The 25,173-nt window shown below is 34.1% G+C and overlaps 1 protein-coding gene across 6 annotated transcripts in view; it reads right to left on the bottom strand.

The window, feature by feature from the left end:
- Positions 1–25,173, bottom strand: part of LOC124159195 (leucine-rich repeat flightless-interacting protein 2) — a 54,670-nt gene that overhangs the window by 2,864 nt on the left and 26,633 nt on the right. For 2 of the 6 annotated variants that reach the window (XR_006864918.1, XR_006864917.1), the window contains 9 exons: positions 22,049–22,175; positions 21,373–21,569; positions 20,683–20,829; positions 20,114–20,230; positions 18,136–18,313; positions 16,213–16,428; positions 15,611–15,690; positions 14,808–14,912; positions 12,278–12,467 (listed from right to left, as the gene is read on the bottom strand). Coding sequence is in view for 4 of the 6 variants with exons in the window: in XM_046534837.1 (XP_046390793.1) it covers positions 7,393–7,422; positions 14,808–14,912; positions 15,611–15,690; positions 16,213–16,428; positions 18,136–18,313; positions 20,114–20,230; positions 20,683–20,829; positions 21,373–21,569; positions 22,049–22,175 (1,197 nt within the window). In the remaining 2 variants the exon portion in view is untranslated. Of the gene's footprint in view, positions 1–7,345; positions 7,423–12,277; positions 12,468–14,807; positions 14,913–15,610; positions 15,691–16,212; positions 16,429–18,135; positions 18,314–20,113; positions 20,231–20,682; positions 20,830–21,372; positions 21,570–22,048; positions 22,176–25,173 lie in introns of all 6 variants that reach the window. The other 4 variants (XM_046534839.1, XM_046534836.1, XM_046534837.1 and 1 more) reach the window with 3 other exon arrangements.

Raw genomic sequence — 25,173 nt, 5'->3', positions numbered from 1 at the left:
GCCAACTACTTTCCCATGAACTATATAAAAATTTCCATAGTATTTTTGCCGATTTTGCAGTATTATAGCAAAAAATTATGAATCACAACATAATGCAAAAATATAGGTGTGTAGATGAATGCCAGAAGTTTATTCTGGAACTACATACAAAAGTTTGGCATCTTAAAAGATCTGCACTTACATGACATTGTTGGCAAACTGAATTACAACAATCTAATAGTGACACTACAAATGGAGCGTGAGTATGCCCCCAGCATTCTTGGGCAAGTGACTGGAGGAGTACAATTACCCTCCACAGCACACTAAGCATTAAATAATTATAATGATTCCCTGAAAAAAGCATCCCTTCAAAAGTATAAAAATCAAGGAAGGAATAAAGGTTTTAGCACCTGAGATAATATCCATGCTCTGATTATAAGGACATAGCTTTGCACAGTGAAAACACATTTATGTTCAATTTTTCAATACTAATTATTTTATTATAGTATACCTATTTTAGATAAAAAATTACAATATGACAAACAGTGAAGAGATCTCTATAGCCTGCAAAAATAACTGGCTCAGTTTAAGATTATGTAGGGCCTATTACATTATACCTCGATGAAGTTCTTATCCCCTTAAATGGATTTATCCTATTTCCAACTTCACATCACCCCAAATTCTCCTTCATCCACCCTCCCATCTGACCACTTAGACAAAGTAATGCACATTTACGAGAATTTCTGGGTGATGCCCACTCTTCCATTGCTTCTTTTCTACACTATCAATCCAGCATTAGACTCTCCCCCATCAAAATTCCTGTGTTTCAGCCTCTGCTAATTATAATGGATCCTATCCAATGAGCCCAAACTAAAATTCTTACAATTTACTGGTCAACTATAAAAATATCCATATGAAAGTTATACACCATCTTCTCACTGAATTATATAACTGGTAATAGCTTGAATTATATATAAGAGATCATTAAGAATGAATGATAAAAGACAATTTAAAAAATAAGAACAATTCAAAATTACAGTAAATACCTCAAGAGACTTAATTAGGTAATTAGTGAATTATAACAAAAATTTTAAAATCGTTTAAAGGTGAAATTTATAAAATTCATAAATTTCACATAGTATAAAAAATAGGGAAAATGTAAATAATTTCTTCATCAGCTATAATAAAGATCTGTTAAATCTATCTACAAGCATACATGGCAAATAATTTTTCAAAATCTAGGTATCGCTCACATCATTAGCAATAATACAATCATTTGATGAGACTCCATGCAACCTAGAAAAAGGTCACAAATGGAGATCAGAAGTACTAAAGACTGCGGTAAACATTATGGTAAAGAAGATGAAATTGAGGACAGCCATCAGGTAAGATAAAAACTTACAGAAATGTAGAAAAACTACTAGACATTGTCAAGAATTATGCAGTAAAGACACACAGCATTATCAGAGTGGCATGGCTACTTACTTTTGCCATACATTTCCTTTTAAGGTATATTAAACATCTCATAGACATTTATATTCACACCACGCTACCTCTGAACTTAACCAGTAACACATAACATAAATTTCCTACGTGATATTAAATCAATCATTAAAATGTAATGTAATGGATATCAAGCAGCATTTGAGAATTTGTTCCCCAAAATCAAAGTTTCCTTGAATGTTTTTGATGAGATTTACTTCAATAGTGAAAATAGCCCAGGAAGGTGACATCAATAAATGAGTGCATTTGAAAGCAAAAAGAATACACGTTCAAATCTGTGTCTCTCACATATTCCATGATGTTGTTTATTACAGTTCAACAAAAAATAAATTTTGGAAAGAAAATTGTTTTTAATTACTATTTTTACTCGTAGAAGCAATACACCTTTTTTCCAGAAATGCCAGTGAAAAAAGGGGGTGTGCTGCTAACACGAATCCTCCAAATTTCCATGAAAGCCTCACACCATTTTTCCTCAAAAACTATCGGTTTTCCTCCAGAGTATAGAGTTGGTGAACATATACATGTGAATTGGTAAGTATGCCATAGTAGTGGACTTGTAAAGCATTTTGAAGATATTTGAAAGAAAAACCGTCCTTCTACCTAAGTCTGGGAGTACAACGACACTTGAGAGAAGGCTACATTAGAAACACCACGCTACCAAGCACTTACCGTGTGTATATCATGCGAAATATGATATTTTGTAGGACTTACATATATTCAAATCTCTCTGTACATTGTATACTGTAAGCTGCCGTAAGGGAGAGTGACACCTAAAGTCTTTTCAAAGTCATAATTGCAGTTTGCATCGGCATCTGTGGAAACATGTCTCTCATAATAGGTAGCCACTCCAGCGTAAACATTCAAGCTACATTGAAAAGACGACAGAGTATTAGCTTTGCAGTGGCAAGACTTGTATGCTCTGAGGTTATACATGCTTTTCTTTCCACCCTATCTGCTCCATGCTTGAGAGGAGGTAAAGAGTTGGATTCATTTAACATTTTATACAAAAAGTGCACTTACGATCCTAAAAATGAATTCTGAAGTGAAATTCTGATCGTATCATGTTAGAACAAAACTATGTATTATAAGAGATGCCGAAAAAATTGGAAATAGAGCAGCTGGAAGGACACATGGTGTATCTCAATCATGCATCAGAGACTGGAGGAAGATGATAGAGAAACTGCTATCCGCAAGAAAGTTTACGAGAGCTTTTAGAGGTAAAAGTGCAAAATATCCTGAACTTGAAAGGCGACTGGCTTCATACATATTTGATCGACGACAGTATGGGTATGCAGTGTCAACAGAAATGTGCCAGGTAAAAGCAAGAGAAATAGCTAGCGAATTAGGTGTTGCTTCAGAACACTTTAAGGCGAGCAGAGGATGGTTGCAACGATTTTTTTTTACCAGAACCAGGCTGTCAATTAGGAGAACAACGACGATTTTCCAGCGCTTATCTAATGCTTATAAAGATAAGCTGCAAGACTTCCAGAGATACATATTTTAGCTGGGAAAAAACATGATTACTTAATGGGACAAATTGGTTATGCTGACCAAACTCCAGTGTACTTTGAGATGCCGTCAGAAACAACTGTAAATAAAATTGGCCAAAAGTCTTTCAAGTATGAAGCGGTGGTTATGAAAAACATTGCATGGCGATGTTGACAACGATGGCAGACAGTAAAAAACTTCCACCCATGTTATTTTTAAGTGGAAAACTCTCCCCAAGAAAGTGAACTCCAGTCAGTTTAATAGTAAGAGCGCAAGAAAATGGTTGGATGGACCATAGCATGGCCATGGACTGGATTAAATGCGTGTGGGAATCCCATCCTGGTGCCTTACTACGGCTGCTAAGCATGCTGGTTCTCGACAGTTTTCGTGGGCATCTGACAGAACCTGTGAAACAAAGGCTGCAACAAGGTAATACAAACCAGGTGATAATTCCAGGTGGCATGACTTCAATGCTGCAGCCTTTAGACGTTTGCATAAATAGACTTTTCAGAACAAACATTAAAATCCCGTACAGGGATGGGATGTCAAGTGCAATGCATGAAGAAACTCCCTTGGGAATAATAAAAAAACCAGAGCAGATGCAGATTTGTGAATGGATTTTAGCATCATGGAAGAAAATTCCAGAGTATTTAGTGGTAAAAAGTTTTAAAAAATGTTGCATTTCTAATGCACTGGTTGGCAACGAAGATAGTGAGGTGTGGGATAGTATGAGTGAGGACATGATATACTCCGACCTTAGTGGTAGTGACGAAAACTAAAAAGAAGAACTCTTAAAATATAAATATTCATTAGAGATTCTATTTCCACGAGTTATTTTCATAGTGTAATAAATGCTATCACATTGAGTTCAGTTTTTCCGTGTGCTCCTAAGACATTCCAGTATCATCCTAGCTCACACCTTCTGTGCAGAAAGCAGACGAAACCACAGCTATAAGGCATCTCTAAGGTAAGCACGGCAATCTACTTTCATTTGTTATTTTGCCAAAGGACATCTGTATTGAATAGTAACGGCAAGGGGACTGCATAAAGGACGCCCAATTCCATCCCATAGAAGGTTGATTGCTGTCGCCACTTTGGTCACATTTTTATTGGCTTTCAAAAATGTCCGCAGTCCGGTGTTGAGTGCAACGCAATCTACTTTTTTCCAACATTTTTCAAGTTAAAGTTTAAAATTGCAAGGAATAGCATTGAAGAGTTTTGAATTTGATAAATAACATCATCATGAATGTAAATTTCCGTTGACACCCCTAATTATACCTTATTTCCCCATTAAACTCGGATCAATTTGTCGGTCAGCGATGGTAGTGGTGACTACAGCAAACCCATTTAAAAGCACGGTGGGTGACAACACATTTAGAGGCCGACTAGAAGATCCTCCATTGTAATATTCGTTAATAACGGGTTGAAATCGTACATAGTCCAGGAGATTTTTTTAGTTGGATATTAGGGTGCCAATATTGATTATATGTTACCCAATTCATTCATGTGAAAAACGTACATCAATGATAAACTTAGGCGAATTGTTTCGATTAAAAGATTTTAAATTCATGTTATGACATGATGATACAGGAATAAGGGCTAAATATTGATTTTTTAGTAAAATAATTTTGTTCCTCCGAGCCAGCCCATCATTGGGGGTGCACAGGATACGAGAGGGCGGGGCTTACACGAGTAAATGCGGTACCTCCTCACACAACATAATTTCCTTTAAATTGTGTTGTGAAGGTTGGTAGATATTTTAAACATTAGCAATAAAGAGCCTTTAAAATACCTTGATATGGTAAAATAGTAATTACTGATATCACATTAGACCAATATTTAATTGAAACAATTTCAGCCTAATTTTATTCTCTCCAAGAAGTAAAACAAACTTTTTCTCAAATTGATAATGGGAACTTACACCAGAATGACGTTCTGTGTGATTGATTACTACTTTTCAGTCCCTTACCTACTTATTATTTTTATAGTTAAATAAATCTTAATGAAACATTAAAAATATTTTCCTGTATTTAATGTGAAACCGAAAAACTTGTAACATATTGATTGAACTGTAAAATATGAAAAATAATATTGAGGATTATTTATGTGAATTAAGTTATGTGACCACCATTTTATTTCATGAAAATGTTGTAAAATGACATGTGTCATCAAATTGGGTTGGTTGACACAGTTATTTTTTCATTACTCCAAAAATGATGGATATATACTTTTGTCGACTTTCTCCGGCAGAGTTGGAAGATCTTCCTCTCCATTGTAAAACTATAATGTGGTACAGCAGAAACAGACTTGACAAGTAATTTGAGAAATACTGGGGCCAAATTTTTTCAAACAGATGCCCAAATGAACACACGCAAACGGCAAGATGAGTGCAAATTACAAGATGAACACAAACACCCAGATGAAAACGAATGCCGAGAGGAAATGAACGGACAGATAAGAACGAACACCAAAAGGAAAAGAAAAATCAGAGGAAACAAACAACCAGATGAAAATGAATGCTCAGACGAATCATTCAGCAGTAAAACTGTTGACTGCCCACATGAAAACTGACATTTTCATCTGTGCATTTGCTGTTTGTTTTGACTCAGGGCAAAATAGGGGAGTACGGGGAGGGCATAGGGGAGGAGCTTGGTGGTCTATGATGAGGCTTCAGCAGCCTTGGATGGTCTGTATCGTGACCGCCATTTGTTGTAACCACAACACACTTGCTAGAGAAAGCTAGATTGAGCTGCAGTTCAAAATATGTCTTGCTGAACATACCTACTGGCTCAAATACACACCATGAGTGCAGTGCAGTGAAACAGTGAACAGGGAGTTTTAGAGAACTGTTCATTTTGAAAGCAGTTCATTTCAGAGAAGACTTAGTTTTGGCAGTGACTACCTCTAGTACAGTAAGTCCTCGTTTAACGTCACTTACCGTTCCTGAAAAATGTGACGATAAACGAAATGACGTTAATCGAAGCATAATATCCCATAAGAAACAATGTAAAAAGTGAATAACGGCTCCTAGACCTCACAATTTCAACGCGAAAAAAAATGTTAGCGTATCATATCTGGGGCATTTTTTACGATAGGAATGCCAAACTATGGCATAAATAGGTGTTCCTGCCTTCATCGACGACAATAGCAGCAGTGACGTAAATCCTTCTCCATTTTTGTATCTTCCAGCATTTGCTTTTCAGCTTCACTATGGTTGTCGCCCGGGCGAGCGTCGCCTGGGCATCATCATCGCTGAAACATCGTCGCAGTTAAAGGAACCAAAATTATTGTGAACACGGCGAAAAAAGTGACGACAAAAACTCCGAGTTCTACACGGAAAAATGCCTCGAAATCACTTTTTACGTTCCTGAAAACCATTATGTCAAGTAAAACCTTGCGCACCTACGCAAGAATTCATTTTGCAGAAATTTTTGCTAAAACCATAATCGCAATTAATAATAAACACACCGTTTTACACTTCGTTTAGACTGACTGTATTACCGCCCACAAAACGAACAGCCTGCAACGCCCGCCGCTTCGCCTTTTTTTTCGTGCAAAATTTAAAAGACTTGACGTTATCGCGAAGCGTAGGTGCGATAAACGAGTGACGGTCTCAAAATTTTCGTGACGTTATCGCGAAATGACGTTAAACGGGGTGACGTAGAACGAGGACTCACTGTACAAGCATATCTTTTTTGAGACGGTTGCATTTATTTTCAATTGCTGCCTCAAAGGTAAAATTGAAATAATCTCTTAAAGCAAAATCTCATTCGAAGGAAGCCTCCACTATACTAAATATGCATGTATGTTTCCCTGAATCAATGACAATTTGTCCAGAGAAATTTCTGCAGCTCAAAATGAGACTCAGTACCAAAAAAGTATTATAAAAACCTTGATATTAATGGATAAAACATAAACAAATAGGTACGAACAATATCTATTTCCAACATGAAAAATAAAGAGAAAATAAAGATAAAGACACTTCCATTAAAGAGAAAACGAACAGATATCAACAAATAAATTGTTTTTTCGTGAACAGTTGGAATCCTTAATTCACAGAAACTGGGCTAATTCTTTGGGATGAAAAATATTAAACATGTCAAATTTAACAAATGGTAAACCCAGTGGTTATATCAACTAAAATGTATGAGAGTACGTATTCAAGAATCACCAGTCATGCAGGATGGAGAGATAAAAACACAGAAGGTCCTATTACAATAGTAGCCACAACAGAAACTCTTAGGAAACCTGTTATGCACTTTTATATCAACAAATGCCAAAGTTATAACAAAACAAAACACTGGAACCCTGGCTTATTTAATTGAATCAACAAATTTTGAAGAAAGCACACATTTCTTTTAAACAGGCAACTTACATACATGTGGTTCTGTATTGTTCACAGGTTTGGTATCCAGAATATGATTACCAGTGGAAGTGTCTGGTACGCAATTCCTATTGCAAAATTCCATTTCCACAGCAAATGGAGTAAATGATCAAAATGAAATCAATTATGTCACTCTCTAATAAATCAGTCAAGGCTAAATAAATCATAATAAATCAGTCAAGGCTAAATAAATCAATCAATTAAATTCTCAAATGAATATTGAACTTATTTCAAGGTTAAACACATATTGTAAGGCAAATTTACTAAATTACTACAGTAAGGTAAATCATTTCCAGCTAATTGTAAATATAATACATGCCATAAATCCATTTCAAAATAATGAGTATAGGTCAGTGATATTTTGAATAGGATTTAAAAGCTTGATTAAAAAGGATGCTGAAAAAATATGCCGAGGCCGATAAAAGAATATTGCTTCACACCTTAACAGAAACTAGTTACATAGTATGTAATCAGTCCAGAAAATACTAGGTAATTAAATAAGATATCACATTAAAAAAATAGCTTTTCATGTACTAGTTTATAGCATTTTCAGCAAACAAATTTTTTTGAGAACTCTGGCACTAAAATTATTAATAAAAAGCACTTGCCCATTGGAAATTTATATATAAATATAAAAAAATTAAAACAATATTTGCAGCATATTCCTTGAGTTCTAACCAACAGTGGTGAGGCATAAGATCATTTCTAGATTCTTTAATGACTAAAAAAAATTTATTGACCAAGAAGAGCAGAAAAAATTAAAACTTAACAGTACAATGCCTGAAGAGCAATTTTCTGGCAAAGATATAACAATTTGCCTTTCATCAAACTCATGCGATTACATGACTTCAGTCTTATGCTTTGCCACCATTCAATAAATATATATTTCATGATAAAAATTACAGATTCAAGAAAAACAAAAATGATTATCAATAGGCAACCAAGTATTCTGGAAAAAAATAAGGACCCCCGCACGCTGACAACTCTTGGAAAGCAACTATGCAGTTGCTTTGAAGGAGTTCCAATGAAACACACGGAACAGACTGTTGCCCCACGCATGGGAGACTTTTTAGTCGCTGAAACTAAATAATTGCATCCGGACCTATTGCCAGGGGGAGTGAAATGTTGCCAGCAGGAATAGAACGTGGGTTTTTGCCCAACCCCACGCCCAGTCAACTATTCAGTTGCTTGACGGCTCTTGTTCGGAGGGCATCTTGGGAAGTATTTTGCTGTTGGCATTTAGAAAAGGTCTCATAGCTTTTTAAGCAATGGTGATAGACGTTGAGAAGTTTATTTAGCTTATTGAGAAGCGGCAAGTGGTATACAATACGCATCTCAAGGAACATGGAGATTTAAAAAAAACATTGTGGTTGGATGTGTGCAAGGAGTTATTAGAAAACTGGATGGGTGTAGGGGATTAAAAAAAATAATGAAAAAGGTAAATGGTTATATCAGCTTTTTAAAAATGAGCGTAACAACACAAGTAGCTGCACGAGATGCATAGTAAACTGAGCTGATAGCCAACTATTTAATCACCAATGCGTGGTGGCAAGCAACTCTACAGTGAGTAAACTTTTTGTTACCAGTGATTAAAGTTGCCAGTGTGCGGAAGCCCTAAAGAACACCCTTCTCCAAAATTCTAGGAGTATATCATACCCAAAGTACCCTCCACCCACTTAGCAAGCAATACATAGTTCTCAAAACATTTTTCTATATAAAAACTATGTTACATGTAAAAAACCTAAAATGTAAAATAAAAATAATCTAAATATGATAATTATCACTTATAATAACTGTGACACATACAAGTAGATACACTTACAAGTAAAAACCACTAAGTATACGCTCAAGTCAACCTGGTCTTTAAAAAAGAAATTGTGAACAAAAATCTCTCAAATTATGACTTCCAGACTGATGACTTTCACTGTATCTCTCTAAAAAAACTGAAAGAAATTCGTATTCCATATTCTCTGCCTTAAGTCTAATTCCTTTTACTAGGGTATTTTTCTCAAATGAAAGCTACAGGTCCAAATTTGAGACAGATCAGCTTAAAGCTTAGCTACAATATTAGTATACACTTGAATAATGTTTCAGAGGCATTAAAACAAATTATTTCCATCATATATCAACTGCAGTCAAAATGACAACTTCTGTATTCTATCTTTAAGAAACTGGCCTCTGTGATTATATACATCATCCATTCCTGACATTATATATGACAGATATCGGGGTTTGGTACCCCAGTTGGATGCACAACGATTTTTTCAGTATATGATGAATACACACTAGGAAATCATTCCAAGGAAGTCACCTTTTAACGCTGTAAATTTGGAGTCAAATCCACAAACTATGGATCTAATAGGTAAAGCCACAGGCTTCCAAAAATGGTATTTAAGGGAAATAGCAATAGTAGCCACAACCATGTCAGAAAGACAGCATTAATTCTAATACTACTAGCCTATTTCCAATCAACTCATTTTATGGCTCAATAGTAAGATGACACATTTGAAGAATTTGATTTTTACAATGTTGTAATTCACATAATGTGCTAAACATAAGAGGATTTTTGGGGGGGATATGGGTATGTATATAAGACCCCCATTAGACGCTTAAAAAATAGACAAACTTGTGATTCCTATTTTTTGTACAGCATAGAATAACATCTGCATTGGATAAGTTGACAGCAAAATTAATAATCCACGATATGTCTTCAAGCATTAAAATATAACTCCCACTTACTCACCTAACACCTTTGATTATGAATTACTGAAGGATATACTATAGAAGAATAACAAGGTATATTGAAATTAGGCAAAAACCTTTCATGATGAATATTTGTGGGCCATGTTTAAAAAATCTTGCAATTTGAATAAATATTCGATCTATAAAAATTCCTGAGGGCCTAGTGTATTCATAGAGCAAACTTAAATTGAGTGGCAGGGAGAGGCATGTTCAATAAATAAAAACAAATAATCATCACTATGCATGAACCAACTAATGGCTTGAAATGTTATTATAATTAACTGCAAGATAAAGGTCTATAAAAAAAAACTTCCAGTTAAAAGTTACAAAGGCATTAGAAAACAAATCATTGGAAATCAAACATTTTGACACTTGTTTTAAGACAATCATACTATTAGCTTTACCGCATATTTCCATGCAATGGAATGACAATAAAATGAATCAAGACCTTCAAAATAGCATCCTGAAATAAAATTACTGTTGCTTTTAACCAAGAGCAACCAAAAAGCTTTTTCTCGGTACAATATTTGTATTCATACACTCACACCTCATTTAAGGTATATTTAAACTATAGCAAACTCACTGTGTTGTAAATTTTTTCCTCAAGGAAACAATCCAAATGCCATTCAGCAAAATCACTAAATATATTATCACCATAAGTGTTGCACTTGATGATGATACACTGTATCGAAACCGGTCGCAAATATATTTTATTTTGTGAAATAGCGAAGTATTTTTCTTAACCTTTGTGCATCATGAAGGAGTTTCACCATGTTACGCCAACCACCATCGCATTTATCATAAGTGTTGACTGGACCATTAACAATTTATAAAAATTAACTTTTTCACTGCATCCAGGAGATTTTTCTCTTTAAAAAAATGAAGGGAAACAACACAATATTTTGGCCAATGAGAAATGTAGATGATTCACCATTTGCCTAAATGTTCACATGTTTTTCTCAACTATTGACTTCATAGAGTTCCGCCACGAAAGCATAAAGCTCACTTCTGAAAAACTTCTGTATTCTATTTTGATAACAGTAGCAACCATCATTAATGACACCCTCAAGCATTGAAAATAATATTCCTGGCATATTAATTTGATAAATAAGAGTGGTTAGCTATGATTTTGAGTATTGATGACAAAATAAATTTCAGCCAATGCCGAATATGTTGCAGTAATTGGCTGTAATTTAGCAGGAACTTTTAACAATAAATAATACAAGGAAACAGATATATAAATATGTACTTCCAAAAAGATATTTTTACACAAAGACATCAATACATATTACTTAGGCCATTGGTTATATAAAACCATTGAATACACATTGAATGGAAAGAGAAATTGGCCCAGACCTGGATAAATGTTTTATTTCCCTGGTATCTTAAGCGAGATATCTGCAAGTCATTTGTGGCAAGACAAAATTTGCATCCTAATTTTGCTTCAGATCTTAAAAAATGCGGTCCCCTAACTTGGAAATAATTTCTTAGAGAGAAAGACCAAATGGCCCCTCCTGGGTCCTTAATTTCAAGGGGCCTTAGTAAAGTAGTAGGCTTGCAAGCATTTATGGCCCAGGGACGGGGGCGGGGCAGAGCTGCATTGTCGCATAAGTATCAACTCTGGACTTTCCTGGCCACTGCACGGACCACTATGCTATCCAGGTTCCTGAATTCCCAAGGTAATTGTACAACACCACCGTTCATGCAACAAGTAATACACATAATAAATATGGTTCCTGTGAAATGACACTCACTTCTATGCTACCAGGAACACATGTGATGTATGAGGCATGAGTGTACTCTTTCCTCAGTTTGCTCAAATAGATGGACATAGGTCAACTACTACTTGAAGTTTACAGATGAGACATCAGGTATACCTCAACGCTTGCATTACATTACGAGATTCATCAAATGAAATTTGGAATGGTAATATTAATTCATAATATGCATAATGAATAGCTCTTCAACAAAAATGTCATTACCTAATAATGCAACCCCATGAGTTGCATTAGAGACTAACAGCCTCTATAGTTACATACGTGTTGCATGGAAATACACGGTAAGATAAATAGGGTGTACAAAGGCAGCCAAGTAAAGGAATGGGGGCTTATTAGCAACAAGCAAAGAAAGAAAGAAACTTCTAGAAGAAATAGGATCTAGCTTCGTGCCACCGAACCCTACGTGTTTCCTAACAGCAGTGGAATGGAACAATGAGGAGGCTGTGATTGCCCTGTCACTCATGTCCCATACCAAACTGTTAGTCCAATAGAAAGTTTGCTGTCAGCGATGACTGCCTGATGCGCTCACAGTGGCGCTGTAGGGCAGCTGTGCCCGCTTCAGCCAGTTGCAGCCGCAGTTGCATATCTCTCACCTGAAGATTGTGGCCCATGGAAGCCCAATAATTAGGTCTACAGGTTGTATAAGTTCATATCATTCACCAAATGTCTTGGCCAGACTTTTGATGAAATAATTTGGAATAAACCTTTGGATTTACACAGTTGTATAAAAGTCATACATGAAGTAGAAATGAAAAAATCTTAGAGACAGAAAATTGAAGGGGCTTTACATGCCAACAATGGACAGAAACAAATACTAAGACGGCACATTCATCTACCACATCACAGAGATACCATATCCAATGTGCTACAGACATACCTACTTGCAGAGGATAGAGAATACTTGAACTGCTATTAATTACATTATTACTACATACCACTCTACAAAAGGGAGAAATAATTAATTGGAATAGCTAAGAAAACACTACCAACAAAAATCTAAAAAATTATAATCTCCATTCTTTGCCTTAACACAACTGTACTTAGCCTCGATAGTCACTTAATTTAGAGCAGTTTTTAACAATTTATCTAAATCTAAGATTTATTAAAAACCTCATAAAATATTTTGCAATTTGTGATGAACTGAAAAAAATACTCTCAAAGACAACCTTAACACAATATTAAGGTATTAAATTTTTTTTAGAGTTCCTTTGTTGATTTGCCATTAAAATCAAAATCAGGAATAAAATACTCACTTCATTCTTTTACATAGGAAAAATGAGAATTTGAGCTCCCATTTGTAAGCACGCGGGCCATAATGAAACCACTTTCCACCAATAAATAATATGCATATAGTCATTTACAATCCAAGTTGTCCCTTGTTTATCTCGTAATATTATTTTAGTCACATAATTAACTTCATCAAATTCCTCAATGTTTGACTAATTCACTTTTTTTAAACAATTTAGGGAGGTCCTCAAAGACAGCAAAGAAATATTTGTGGTAAGAACGGTGGTAACAATTTTTTATGTCAGAAAATAGTCTTATAACTTCAAATAAAGATACTTGAAACTTACGGCAGTGATAAAGAGAACTAAAATAAAAATAATACATTCCAACTAGAGTCACTAAACAAACATCTTCAGTAGTGAGATATGAAATTCTATCATAAAAATTAAAAAGTAATAATAATAACTCTCCAAATTAATAACTATTTAAGAATCTTGTACAATTAACACTATACTTTTGCCTAAAAATAGTAAAAATATTCCCTGTATATTGTGGTGGATATCTCAAAGAAGCCTAGTCATCAATAACATTATACTACACTGTAGTTGAAGTGCTAAAACACATATTATTCCCATATTTTACATTACATGCAATATCATGATGTATAAAATTCAACAATATATCTCATCAAGTTCTTGCTCTTAGCATTTTCATCACATTTTATCAAATATGCTATTTTTTTTCGATAGAATATTATTCAAATTTAATACACTTTCAATTTTTCCACTGCCGTGCAATATTTTTCAAGGTCATTCTCAACTCATTTTATCTGGTGTAAATTTAAATCCGGTGTATTTTGGCATTCATATACAAAGATAATGACTGTTTCATAATGATATGCATTGAGATGCAAATACATAAATAGTTAAAGAGGAAATTTTACAGTGGCATGATGGTTAACAGATGGATCATTGATGGAAAAATTTTCATTCCCTGTCATAAGAACACATTTTAGGCCTAAAGAGAAAACTTATACAATAATTACAAAACAAAAATTAGAGCTAACTAATATTGTTGTTCTTTAGAAATTACATTAATTAACATAAATTCATAAGGAAAATACTTCCCTGAAATTTATTCTACTCCATTATTATGAAAAGTGTATTTTTCAGAATGACATTAGAAATATGAGGTACAAATAAAAACATATGGATAAAAAAAATTGTTCAATAATATCATTTCAGGCATTATTTTAATTTGACAAGCCAAATTCTAACTAAATTATTTTTGTCCACACTGCTTTCATTTTCATGCTATTTTCTAAGTTTTGTCCCGTACACCACACGCACTTTCATTCCTAGAGAAAAGTGAACAATTAACCTAATTTAAATAGCAAAAATTAAACTCATACATATTCAATGGTTCCTAAATGGATTTAAGCTTCACTCAAAGGTACATAAGAGCATGTTGCTCTTGTCTATCAAATAATTTAATCGAAGGCTTCACTCAGCTAACGGTGTACCTTTCATGAGTTCCCAATATTCCTTTTATTCCCTAATAAACGTGACATTGAATATCTTTTTATCTAAGATTATGGGCAATGCGTCAAAAACAATAAAATAACTAACCAGATAGCTTAGGGAAATAAGGTCTATCAGTAACAGCCCTGATTCTTTCAGGGACCTATATTAAAAGATTTGACTTACCTCCCTTTGAAGTTTCCGTTTCTCTGATTTAAGCTCTCCTTCAACCTTTTCTGCAGCTTCTGCCGCTGATTTATACCTAATGACCTGGCTTTCTAAGCGTGCAACCTGAAATTGATCACAAATCACATTATGTAGCCTTTCCAGACTTTTTATATATATAATTATTATTATTAAATTCTATCCAACATTCATACCCTATAGGCTGCCTTAAGTACTTTTATGCAAATTAGACAATTTAAACCAAGTCCTTTTAGAACATACATAATACAATGTTTAATATTTTTCATTCATGAATGGTGGCCTCGGTTCAGCATTCTGGTTTTTAGCAGAACCATTTCACAGAAGTATTAGTTCTAAACTGGTGCAAGGTAAGTCCTCTTTCGATAAATTAATACAGGAAATGGTCAAGTCTGAATATCTAAAAGCTATTAAGTTTTTTCTGACACTAAAAATTGGTTTGAAGCAGAGGTGGTTCTGAGCAGGTGAAACAAAGTAGTGGGTCTGAATCGTCACATTGATCAGGTATTACTAAATTAAGCATTAAATATTATATAAAAAATATATATAACTTTTTTGCAATCAGGTAAACATTTTTAATACATTCTTATATTTTCTATCCAAGCAAAACATTTTAGACAGACAGAGGATATTTTTATTTTGCATACACAGCTTTAAATAATAAATTCTACAATTAAATTAGAAAAAAAATTATAATGCTTAATTTATCTATGGAGTAGTGCAATTCCCCCCCAAATTAATGGAATTTTTTCCAATTATGTACTTTGATGAGGGTCTTTACTTACATTTGCCTGAAGCGTAGACACATCTTGTTCAGCCTTTTGCAACTTAAATTTGTAATCTGCTAGTTGTTTATTTGCTTCACCTGAAAACAATATACATATCTAATTATAAACAAGTACATAAAATAGAATAGCATCTTAAAAAATTAAAATAAAGGGAATCTCTTAAGGTAAAAAATTGAATATCTCTGTGAATTTTTTAATTAAAATAAGCTTTTGAGTGGGACTCTTGTAAGTCATCCTTTCATCCTTAAAGGAATCTTTGAAATTTGTCTTACTTGAAAACAATGACTGAATACACAGAAAAATATGATGACAGAGCACATTACAGAATATCATATAATGTGAGCGAAGTATCACATTCATAGTATCCTGGGCAAAATATGAGAATTCTATGAAACTTAGCACCTCAACTAGACCAGTACAGCTGCAAATTAGGGAATGAGTCCTTTTTTGATAAATGAAAACAGAAAATGGTAAAATCTGAAAATATCAGCAATCAAGGTTTTAATTAACTTTGAAAAGAATTTCGAAAAAAATACTCCTAATTATCTAAAAAATATACTTAAAACTTAAATTTATTTCTGCACAATTGAAGGACTTACGCTGCAAATCAAGAACATCTAATTCCGGTCCATTGAGAGTAGCGCCACTGGAAGATATAACTGGATGTACAGAACCACCACCTTGCCCACTCGTTGATATACTGCCAACAGATTTTTTACCATGCCGACTTTGAACTTCTTCAATTTCTAGCTTGAGATGCCGCACCTGATCCTGTAACTCATTCCTTTCTTCTGCAAACCGACGGAGCCGAACATCTTCACAAAAGAAACAATCCACACTAAATAACAATTCAAAGGTCAAAAAATATAACTTCCAAATAATTTGATAGGCATATTCAATTTCAAAATTCATAGCTCATAATGAAAAGTATATTTTATGTATCATAGCCTTAACCCTTTCACAGACAAATTGATGCGACAAATCCATGGAAAATTAATAGAAATTACTGCACGTTGTAATTTAGCTCTCTTCCTCAAGAAGCTAATATTCACTCATACATTTTTCTGAGATAATATACAATAAGTATAAGTATTAAGCACGCAGACGTACACCCGAAAATGGATTATAGTAGTGCATCTAATCGCTGCGAAAACCTTAAAACTAAAATACAATAAGTATTTTAAATTGGGCACTCCAATGCTAAGTCGGTTAAAGCTTCTTAGCTACTCATATCCTTCTGAAATCTCTCTGGTATTGTATGAAGTTGTTTACACTCTTGCAAGCGCTTTCTTACCTCAATAAGTGGTGTTCCCAGAAAAACTACAAAAGTGGTAAGCAACTTTCAAATTTTTATTCTACATTTGACTTATAAGAGAATGACTGAATGAGGAAGATTTTTTGTCATTAAATTATCTTTCCTTTCTTTCTCCAAATTCTTCTCATGAATTGCAATTTCAAGTCTGAATGGCCCCGATTGAAGGATCCCAACGACTCCTTGAGATCATACTCGTCCAAAAAATAATTTTGTACAAAAATAATTCTTCAACAATATTATATATAACTGACTCTTTACCATAAGAATGTGACATTGAAAATTGTATACTAATAAAAATTTGGCATTGTGAAAATCAGTTATTTCAACTTAGTAACATGATTCAAATAGTATATTTTATTAGCTGAGGCAAACATGCATACCAGTTTTCATTAAATTCTGATAGGTTAAAGCAAAATCCAGCCCATGTGAGTGTAAAATGACCCATACATTATTGCAAATCAAATATCACACTAGAAAGCTTGCGAGATGCACGACATAACTTGGCAGAAAATATTTTTTTTTATATCAAATCCTCAGGCTGGATTCTAAGATTGGGAGCAATTTAAAACAAAAAAAAAATGACTGCAAGTTGTCATTTAGCTCTTTTCCTCAGGCAGCTAATATTCACTCAAACTCTTCATTTTTCAGAGATAATATACAACGAGTATTTTAGAATGGGCACTCCAAAATAACTCAAGATGAATTGGTACAGAACTTAGAAGCTATGTTAATTTATGAATTAATTCCAAGTACTGAAGAAAGCATCACCAAATATCATCAATAGCATCATCAAAAGTGCAATGAATCTTTCTCTTCATTAACACCCAGTATCATTTACAACATTCAATGATTAAAGTTCTAAATCAGTGATTGATAGTGACAAAAACTCTTTTAAAAGAATGCAGTCCTGATGGTTCTCATGGAGACAAATGATGCTTTGGGTGCAGCAAACCCTGAACATCACAGAATTATCATGAGTATTCTTTGAGGAATCCAATCCAAGTGTGGTAAACTGGACAAGGTTTCACAAATAAACAGAACACAGAAAAGCACTAATCAGAACAGAATTAATCAGGGAGTAAGGATACAAATTTTCAGTAGAGTCACATAATGCACACCCATAAGATTATCTCCATCTGTAGTTTCTTATATTTCGTTATCAAAATTTCTCATGAAGCCGATTTGACACCAACAAAAAAAAACTCACCGAGCGATCCTTCACCAGCATCTTGCAACATTTGAGCAGACTCAACAGAAACTAACACTTTCCTTGGTTTCCCCTTTTCCTTCTTTTTACACCTTCCGTTCTCATTCTCCCCCAAGTCATCCTCGTCATCATCATCACTGGCAACATCATTATCGGCAACTATGACTAAACCATGTTGCTGCAATGGAGAGTTAAAAAATTAAATATGAGCCAAAAGTAATGATACAGCTATTTCACACTATAACAATTAAACTGGATTAGATTACAGAAAACTTCTTGCACAGCCAAGTAACTTAAATTGTAGAAGCTAGTCAAAACTTTTGCACAAATTTAAATTTATAAACACAAAATAATATTAATTAAAAAAGTTTATTTATGATTTATTATTTGCAAACTCAATTTCTACCAAGTAAATTTGCACAAATTTAAAGTTATGTAAAAAATGAGAAAATGTAATATTTTACATAATATTCAATGCATTTTCAAGCAAGATTTCACTAGAATTGGAATGATACAGAGATGGACAACTAAGAGAATATAAATGGTGAAACAGATTTCTATCTACCAGAAGATTAAGAATAGACTAAACTTAACTAAACTTCTCCTCCAGATTACAAAGCAAGATTTGATGAATTACACAACCAAACTAAGCTGAAAATTAATCCTTAACAGTGAAGTTCCCCACAAGGCTTTCTCTTATGATGCTCAGGATTCTACCAAAACAATCAACGTATTAATTTTCAGGTGATCTTTTAACGATATGACTAACACTAGCAGCATAAAATATCTAAGAAACCTATTTTTTTACAACATGGAAAATATTTCTCAATTATCCATTTGTATTTCTCTGAATGCAGTCACTGCTAATTTTTTAATGCTGCCTGACTGGGACTTGAACCCAGAACCTCTCGGTTGCCAGCCGGGTGCTTTACCAGTAGTGCTACCAGGATGCTTAGATTTACCATGATTTCGGCGGGAGTTTAAGCACAGAAAACTCCCTTTGCTTCCCTTTACTTTGGCCCACAAGAGTAACCAATAGATGGCACTGGGGCAGCTCACCACTCACCAACAGAGGAAATGGACGAGGACACAAGGATGAAAGGAAAGATACACACCCACACGATAGCAGGAAAGAGACAGGAACATGAGTTTCAGGGCACGCTAAGCACAAGTGAAATAAGCCACTACTATGGCCGATACACTACTTCATCCATTCACACGACGCCTTATGCGCTAAAAATTTACTGCATTTAAAATATTACTATGGGTAGCTATTCACAGTGACCATTATTTTGCATTTTAACATCTTAACTAAATTGTTTGCAGATTTAAAAACCACGTCAATTTATCTGAACATTTATACTATATGAAATCAGTAGTCCAAAATTGATAAATTTATTGTGACATGTAATGCCTACAATTGCAACCACTTATTCGTTATCATTTCTGCAATTTCATTTAGTGCAATAAAATATTGCAACACTAACTGCACCACAATAACAAAAAATTTGCTCCGTTCTATTACCCTCAAAATTTGTTATTCATTTTTTCAGTTTCGAAATCTGCCACTTGACAGAGGTGGCACAACTTGCAATCAGAGCAGGAAAAAGCATAAGAGCAGATTAGAGCACAAGAGCTTAGGGTGCACCCAATGAATTGTAACATGGCCCATGTATTAATATAAAGAGATTTCACATGAAGCCCAAAACAAATGAACTGACCAATTACTGATAAATTCAAAAGAGATTTGGCAATTTTTCCTACATTACCAATTCAAAGAAATTCTGTCAAAATCAAAACCTATTTTACCTAATTTATTCACTCACAAATAAAAATTGAAAAAGCAAAGCCATATCAAATTTTTAAAATGCCAGAACAAATTGAAAAGAGAAATTTTGTTTATGAGTAAGGTTCATAAGCTTAGATAAGAAAGTTTTAAGAATCTTCGTACTTTCGGTGAAAATCGTAAATAACTCACCTGAATGAGCATATCTCTCTCCTCCAATTGTGCTTTGTAAAAGTCCATATCTTCTTTAAGCTTAACAGATGACCTTTTCAATTGGTCAAATTCCCTACATTTATCCTTATGCTCTTTCTAAAATAGATAAAAATAGAATTACATCATAAAACTGCATTGATATACATTCACCAATTTGTATGATTCAATGAAAATGTTTACAGTAATTAAATTTTTCAATTCTTGCACTTAAATTTATTGATGCTTTAGCATTTAGTTGCAGCATGAACAATTCATGCAAACCAAAATTATCAAAAACAACTTTATACAGTGCAATATTTCAAAAATAAATTGCCAACTATAAACCAACTAGTCATTGAAAATAGATTCCAGGAGAGGATTCTAATAACTGGGATTTAAAAATAAAATGAAATTCATTTTCCCAGAAATTTTAAAAACATATAATGGCTATCATAAAATGTATATAGAAGATCTCAACCAATATGCAATTCATCTTCAGATGTGACACCAAACAATAAGTTCAGAGAAAACAATGACTATGGCAAATGAACATGAATAACAATTCTCACCTGCAGTTGCCAATGCATTTCTTCTATTTCTTCAATTTGGTCTTTTAACAATTCTACTTGGTAGGTTAAGGATGACTTCTCATTATCTAACTGTGCATTCTGAATCATAGACTTCCTAAACTTCTCCTCCAATTCTTTCAGTTCATGCTGAAAAGACAAATTGAATTATATACCACTTAGCCAAAAAATAAAATGGCATCCAACCACAACACATCAAATCTTCACCCACACAAATAAATTTTTCCAGAAGACTATCCGAGGAAGACCGCATACCTTTGCAATGCACTACATTCACATGTATTTGATATATATATATAGACATGTACCAGAAATAGGGAAAGTGGTGGCCAAATGGAGTGAGCACTCAAAAATCCTCTAATAGTGAGGTAGACTGAAGATGTATTAATCATCAATATTCTAGAATTTTAATTTCTATCATCGCAAAAATTGACATCGATAAGAGGCACACATGGAAGAAACTTGAACTTCAAACAGTATGCTATATAAAAGGTTGACTCTATTACAGACTACAAGAGGTTTTACAAAAACTGTTTTAAGAGGGATGAAGATAAAAATAAAATAAAAACTTTAAAATTTTCATTATTTCTGAGGGAATAGTAACGCAAAACATAATTATTCAAAAATAGATATATTAGCTAACATATTAAGAAATTTTCCCACCCAACTTACCCGCATATCCCTTAAACTTGTATTTGCTCCAAGACTACCACCTTCGTCAACCGAATCTTCTGAACTTCTTCGGCTTGAAAGATATGATGGCGAAGCAACTGTTACACTGGTAACACCAACAGAACTGTTACCAATTCCTACCGATGAGGTCCTACCACTAGGAGTTGACACCCGGTGTCCAGGGCGACCCACAGGGTCTACAGCAAAAGAAATTAAAATTAACTGAAGGTCACATGGTCAAAATAGATGTAAAGAAAAGGCAATTTACCGGAAAAAAAAACTGTTGCAAGCAGTCTATTGAATTTCTCCAAACAAAGCATACTTTACAAAAAAACATGTCAAACAGTATTTTAATTATGAGTAAATAATATCCAACAATTAATTACTGATTGAGGTACATGTAAGGTAAAAACTGGAGACACTTCAGTAATAAATATTAGTAAGATTGCTAAAAAAATAACCATTGATGCCAAAAGAGTTTGAGGGTGCTCATCTCAAAACATTTATGCAATGGCCAACACACAAAATAATAAGGGCCAAATATTAGCTTTATCATTTCCCATGTAACAACAGAAGGTTTACACCAGTAATACAACAGTATACAAGCACTTAGTCATTAGGCACTGGGACAAGCTCTCTGATATTTTATTGAAAACAAGAATGATCATATATTTACCAGAATACATATCATATACTCTGTCAGCATTTTCTTCAGCCTCTTTTTGCTGACGTTCTAATTCCCGCATACGAATCTCTCGAGCTTCGGCTCGAGCCTGCCTTCGGGCTGCAAGTCTCGCTTCAGCCTGAAAATAGAATTTTTCAATTAGTTTTTCATTATTTGAACATATCCTCAAAAATCACAAACACAAAGAATAGTGCAACAAATTTTCTTTTTAACTCAACGAGAGGAAATGTTTAGGATTACTACATGAAAAATGAGATAAAGATGTACATGCAAACACTGAATTCTTATTATTGAGTTTTAAACTAATCAATGTATTATGTATCCAAAACGCAAATGAACTCTGAATCAATATGAACAGGTGCCTGAAGATTAGCATTCTCTTAGATAGCATTCTTAAACTTAAAAGACAAGCATTTTAAGGAGATGAACTTGATAAAAAATTCAAGGTAAAAAACTTATGCTCTTAACTATGGGCCCCACCAGGCATCTACCTAGATGGATTGTACACCTAGAAAACCCATTCATAAATTTAAAAAAAAAACAGAAAATTTTAGGAGTTATCTGATGGATACTATGAGTTATAGGTGTCTCGAGGTTTACACCCATGTTAGTTAAGTTACTATAGTCTTAAGAGATGAATGGAGTGCACACCTATACATATGATACCCATATCTTTGCCACGACTCACCCCTGAAGACTGGAGTAAGCTACCAAAATGCTGACCTCAATAAGTAACTTAGCAATTAGGTATACTACACACACTAAATGAATAAAATAAAACTCCAGTATCCTTCACTCATTCATATAAACATACTTGCTTCCACTCGCTATGGAGTCTCTACCCCCCTATATCCCTTCGGAATTGGCCACAGGCCTTTTCTATTCATTCTGCCACTTCTTACAATTTTTGTTGAACCCTATGATCCAATAACATTCCTCCCTCTGTTGTTGAGATATTAATTTTAGGAAATCATGAAATTGCACTGATTATTTGGCCAAAATTAAAAGTGCTCTGATCGGTCTGAAAATTGGTTTCACAATGCTTCCAGTGTTCAAAATTCGAAAAATTACATTTTTGAAAAGTCGATTTTTTTACCCCCATGTCTCCCCAAGAACCATAGTGGCAGTTGACAACACAGTAATTGATAGAAAATTTAGTTTTTTGACAGTTTTTCCTGGGGTTTCAGACAATTTCAGAGGGGGCCATGCCTATGTCTTTTCGTGACATCTCATCTCCTTCACCCCAAACATTTGTGTGAATCAGTCAGTGAGTCAGTGGTTGGAAGTGGGATTTGCAGTGTATAGATAGATAATTAAAACCATGACAAACAGGAATGAGTCAGACCTTAAAATGTCAGTTAAAATAATTCTCTTCAACAAAACAACTGTAGATAAAAAACTTCATCAAATTTATAAGCCATCAAAGCACCAAATCATTCTTAAAACACGAAGATTTATCAAGAAGACAGAGGCAATAACATATGGAACCTGTGACACTTTTCTGTAAAATGATAAAAATCTTTGAACTGATTATGTTAATAATGAAACTCATTTTGGATGGGAGTAGGCCACTTCTGGGGTGATGGATAAATTAGTTATATACTCGGGCAATAACCAGAACATTGCAGGAGTTGGTGCCAACTATCAACAATGGTTAATGCTGCCGTAGAATAGCAATAAGTACAAGTTTTAATGATTTTTTTTAAATCTGAACTAAGGAATTTATTTCTGCCCTAAGACTTGAAAATATGTAAAATATTTTCGATTCAAACTTCTCTAAAGCAATATTTTCCCAATCACGGCATCTTAAAAATAAAATTTTCCAGAGAAATGCATTCATAAAAAATAATTAATAGGACCCCTTACATTCTTGTAAGCTGTTATTCAAGTGATAAAATATATTTTAGATTAAAATTGAAAATATTAATAAAAATGCACATTACTTAAATATATGAGGAATAATAGTCATATATTAATTTTTCCATGAATAATTATGTTGATACAAATGGCTAAAAATCGAGGCAGGAGAAATAACCAAAGAAAACATTTGAGTCATGCAGGTAGGTGATGCCAAAAAATATAGATAAAATATGAATGAGTACCATTTCAGAAGATCCAACCTCATCTTTTGGCATTTTATCATCACAAAAGCATAAAATTTAAAAGAATTTGCCTGAATTTATAATTTCTACACACGAATTTAAAAGGGCATCTCACATAACAAGTATTTATTGATGCATTCATGAAAAGCTTACAACTTTTGATCATTGAATGAAACAAAATGGGCAAATTTATTACAACAAAAACATCAGAAAGTCATTATTGCAATGATTGATTGCATTTGGTCTCGGTATTTTTTTTCGATTTATTGCATTAACTTTGGAATCTTTGATGTCCGTTACTGAGACACTGAGTCAAAATTTCCTAAGAAAAATTCTACAACTTTTCATAAAAATAGTTTGATCCTCACCTTAAAAAAATGATGTGAATAAAAGCAAATCTCTCCTCAAACATTTCCCTCGTTACAATTGAGTTAAGTTGGAATGTATACCACTTCATAACTAAATTGGTTTTTGGGGGATAACCACTCAATAAAAGGACTCAAGTAAATGCATTATCTTGACGCAATAAAAAATAGAGCAGAACTTAGGTTCATTTACATCATTCTTCGCGATGAGCCGCCACAAAAAATGACTACAAGATATAACAAAAGAAGTAAATTTTGTATGCAACCAGCTCAGCAAAGAATGACTAGGGCACGAGCCAATACAAGCCACCGTCAGCACATATGGAAGCAAACTGAACGTAAGCAGGCCACAACTATAAACACAGCAGGCATGAAATTCTGAGCGAGAGAATACCCTCCCTCCAAAACGGAAAAATGATCCGAAATACCCAGTCGTCAGTGATTAGGATGGTCACATCACCGCGCTACGATTTCCTCCCTTATCTCCATATTCACGCCCCGCCCCCTCCCCGGTGTCATAATTTCCAACCACGAAAGTATCACGAATGTCGACATCAACTACCATCGCGACACAGTAGCATAGGTAAGGATGGTGGTTGGCGCGGTCGACACGGGATACTCCCGAGTAAACAACACTGCCACCGCGATA

This window comes from Ischnura elegans, chromosome 5, assembly GCF_921293095.1.
Source record: "Ischnura elegans chromosome 5, ioIscEleg1.1, whole genome shotgun sequence".
NCBI lineage: Eukaryota > Metazoa > Arthropoda > Insecta > Odonata > Coenagrionidae > Ischnura > Ischnura elegans.
Note: the sequence above shows the minus strand (reverse complement) of the source record. Positions and strands in the feature narration are given on the sequence as shown.